At 37.8% G+C, this 4184-nt stretch overlaps 1 protein-coding gene across 1 annotated transcript; it reads right to left on the bottom strand.

The window, feature by feature from the left end:
- Positions 1-1298: 1298 nt before the first annotated feature.
- LOC139848681 (uncharacterized) lies at positions 1299-3332 on the bottom strand. The gene has a single exon (XM_071838392.1). It carries the CDS (start codon positions 3330-3332, stop codon positions 1299-1301), a length of 2034 nt encoding a protein of 677 aa, XP_071694493.1.
- Between the last annotated feature and the right edge of the window lie 852 nt (positions 3333-4184).

Below are 4184 nucleotides of genomic sequence, written 5' to 3'. Positions count from 1 at the left end.
CAGATAGTACATTCTCTCACATACTGTTTCACCCGTCTTCTCATCTTTTTCCAATAAAATGTGATTGTTAACCTTTGGATAGTAGCATTAACCCTAGAGTGTCCACCAGAAGAGTCAGCATGGAAGTGGCCCATTAATTCTTTTCTGAGTTGTAGGTTTACACCCACTCCCCAGAAATTACCCTTCCTTTTTAGTTGTCCATCACTCCAAGTATAGTTTTTAGAGGCTGCAGGGTTGGTCTGCAACTTAGCTATGAGTTATTGCAGATCCACATCCTGTTCCACAATTAACTTGATTCTTTGAGGTAGGTCAGTAGTAATAGTGGTCAATAAAAGTTGAAACAATTGACCACTAGACTGTAACCTTGAAAGTGAATCTGCAGCAGCATTGTCCACTCCTTTCTTGTATACTATCTCATAGTTAAACCCTAGTAGTTTAGGTAGCCACTTCATTTGTGTTGGAGTAGACATTCTTTGATCCAACAGGTACTTTAAACTCACATGGTCAGTCCTTATGATAAAATGTTTATCCAATAAGTAACCCCTCCATTTCTCTAGAGCATAAATCACTGCTATGAATTCTTTTTCATAAGTAGATAATGCTTGATGCCTGGGAGCTAATGTCTTGCTAAGATAAGCTATGGGATGACCATTTTGGTGTAAAACAGCCCCAATTCCCACACCTGAAGCATCTGTATCAATCACAAATTCTTTTGAGAAATCTGGTAGTTGCAACACAGGAGATTGTTGCATAGCCAACTTCAATTTCTCAAATGCCTCTGTAGCCTTATCATTCCAACTGAACCCATCTTTCTTCAACAGATTAGTCAAGGGTTGACTAATGAGTGCATAACCCTTAATAAATCTTCTATAGTACCCTGTTAGGCCTAAAAATCCCCCCAATTGCTTTAAAGACTTAGGTGTGGGCCATTCCTTCATAACTGCAATTTTAGATGGGTCAGTAGAGACCCCTTCAGCTGTAATCACATGCCCCAAATTCTCCACTTTTGGTGTAGCAAACACACATTTAGATTGTTTTGCATATAGGGTGTTAACCCTCATCAATTGTAGCACCAATTCTAAATGCTGTATGTGCTCTTGTAAACTGGAGCTATATACTAAGATATCATCAAAAAATACCAACACAAACTTTCTCAAATAGCATTTGAAAACCTCATTCATGAGAGATTGAAAAGTGGCAGGTGCATTTGTAAGCCCAAAGGGCATTACTAAAAACTCATAATGACCCTCATGGGTTCTGAATGCTGTTTTGGCAACATCATCATCAAACATCCTTATTTAATGATAGCCAGACCTTAGGTCAAGCTTAGAAAACACCACAGACCCATGTAATTCATCAATAAGCTCCTCAATTATGGGAATAGGAAACTTATCTTTGATAGTTTGTTTGTTCAACTCTCTATAGTCCACACACATCCTCCAGCTACCATCCTTTTTTTTAACCATGACAATAGGAGCAGAGAAAGGACTTTGACTAGCCCTTATGACTCCTGTATCCAGTAACTCAGCCACCATGGTTTCAATTGCATCCTTTTGAGCAGGTGGGTGTCTGTATGGTCTGGTGTTGATGGGTAATGTTCCTTCTTTTAAAGGGATTTTGTGATCATGGGATCTTTTAGGTGGTAAGCTAGTGGGTATATTAAATACATCAGCATTTTTGCTCAAAAGGTGTGTTATAGGTGAACTTTGCATACTTGCATTATCCATTTGAGTTTCAGCACTGTAGCAGGTTATACGGTATACACCTAAACACATGCAAGCTAAGGATGCCCCTTGTTGAACACAAGATTTATCCATACTCTTACCAGCTACCCATTGCATCATTCCCTTTTTGTTACCCCTTAAAATGACTCTGTCACCCTTATACATAAACACCATTTTAAGCTCTTCAAAATTCCATTTGATGTCCCCTAATTTCTTGAGCCATTGGATTCCAAGAACCATTTCACATCCTCCTATAGGAATTACTACCATATCATCCACAAAAGTTATTCCATTCATTTGCCACTTAAAGTCTTTACAATCACCTAAACTAGTGATTTTGTTACCACCTGGAATCTGTACTTGCATAGAGCTTGTTTTGTTAGTAAAACACCCTAGCCTTTTTGCAGTCTCCATATCCAGAAAATTATGTGTACTACCCGAGTCAATCAAAATATGGACTGGTTTCTTATTCACATGACCAAAGACTCTCATGGTTTGATATGCAGTGGTACCAGTCAAAGCATGTAAGGAAATCTGAGGTGTGTATTCTATTACCTCATCATTGACTTCCATTTCTGTATCATCTCCTAATGCAGGTACATCTAACTCTTCCTCATCTCCCAATTCATTACCCACTAACACCTCTAGTGAGTAAATTTGGCCACTGAACTTGTGTCCAGGACCATACTTTTGGTCACAATAAAAGCACAATCCCTTCAACCTCTTTTCTTCTACTTCTTTTGGTGTTAGTTGTCTTCTAGGTGCTGGACTTTTATAGTTTATATTGTTAGCATTGTAAGGTACTGATGGTAATGCTAACCCACTTGTAACAGGGTTTGTAATGCTACTCTGCTGTTGTGGTGTAGTTCTTGAATTGTAATTTCCATAATTGGTTCTTGGGGTTGGTAACAGTGGAGTAAACTTCTTCTTGGTTGCAGCTATGGTGTCCTCCTGTAACTTGGCCAAACAGTAGGCATCTTCTAATGTTTTTGGCCTAAACATTCTTACAGGTAATTCGATTTCCTTCTGCAACCCAGCCAAGAATAGACTGATTGCTTGTTTCTCACTTATATCCACCTTGCTAAGCAGGACTTCAAACTCATCTTGATAGATCTGCACAGTAGTGGTCTGCTTCAAATTCTTGAGTTCAGCCATTGGATCCTCAATTGTAGATCCAAATCGTTTCAAGATAGCTTCAGAATATGTTTCCCAATCCACTTCTTCACCATAGATCTTCACAAAGTGTTGATGCCATGTTAGAGCTTTACTGAAGAGATGAATTGAAGCTACTTTTACTTTTTCTTCATCTTCAATTCCATCAACAAAGAAGAATTGGTTGCATCTGTAGATCCATCCCTTCACATCTTCACCATCAAACTTAGGAAACTCTAGTTTGGTGATTCTGGTGAGCTGCAATGATCCTTTCCTGCTTACTCCTTTCCCACCTTTAACCTTTTGCATTTCAGTCGTCAAGTAGTTCTGTTGAACCAACACACTACTAATTTGTGAAGTTAGATCAGCAATCGCCTTTGTAACATCTGCAATTGATGACCTCATCACGTCTAATTCCTTTGTAACTTCATCTGAGCTGCGAGTATTTGTCACCATTGTTGAAATTTTTAGGTCAAATTTCAAGAACAACCAATGGAGGAACATCAGCTCTGATACCAAATGATATGATTATTCCGAATTTGAATTGAATTGGAGAACAATCTAACAAGTCAATCAAGAATCCAATGAACAAGAATAGATTCTGAAATTGATATGTCGAGTTTTATTGAACGAATCGATTATACAGAGAATAAGGAAGAAGTGATTACAATGATTAATCAAAAACTAACTATCACAGAGTAACTAATTCTACTTATATGATGCTATTGTGAGCTAACTGCAACTAATTCCTAACAGATTCTGTTGATTGTAGCAATCGTTGTCACCAATAGCCGTTTGACTAATTTTGAATTAGTTGCAGGCTTTCCCAAATCAGCTCACATGTAACTCACGTGCCATCAATTTGAATTAAACCCTCGTGCATAACACGTGACCATTAAGAACTTGTATCAGAAGTTTGAGCCTTTACACAAGCAATTCAAACGAAGGAGATTGAATCACCTATGTTAATGATGGAACTTGAGTAACCATTAGATGGAGATATAGGATCTCATTTTCAAAATCATTGTTAGTGCCAGAAGCATAAAGGGATTTCTTACAAGAATTCGAATTCTCATCAAGCAACAAATGAGAATAAGTTGAAAGAACGGGTTCACAAGTTGAAAATGAATTAAATGCTCAATGGGAATCAAAATATCAGTTGAAAGCTAAGATTGAAGAAATAGATTTACATCTTTCTCAAAGTAAATCAAGAGAACAAAACCCTCAACGAAAAATATCTACTCTTCAAGAAGATTTGCAATCTCGAGCAATGACTTGCAAGAAGCCAAGTTGAGACTGATGCATCAA

Source organism: Rutidosis leptorrhynchoides, chromosome 5 (assembly GCF_046630445.1).
Source record: "Rutidosis leptorrhynchoides isolate AG116_Rl617_1_P2 chromosome 5, CSIRO_AGI_Rlap_v1, whole genome shotgun sequence".
Taxonomy (NCBI): Eukaryota; Viridiplantae; Streptophyta; class Magnoliopsida; order Asterales; family Asteraceae; genus Rutidosis; species Rutidosis leptorrhynchoides.
The sequence above is the reverse complement of the archived record's forward strand: the minus strand, read 5'-3'. Positions and strand labels throughout refer to the sequence as shown.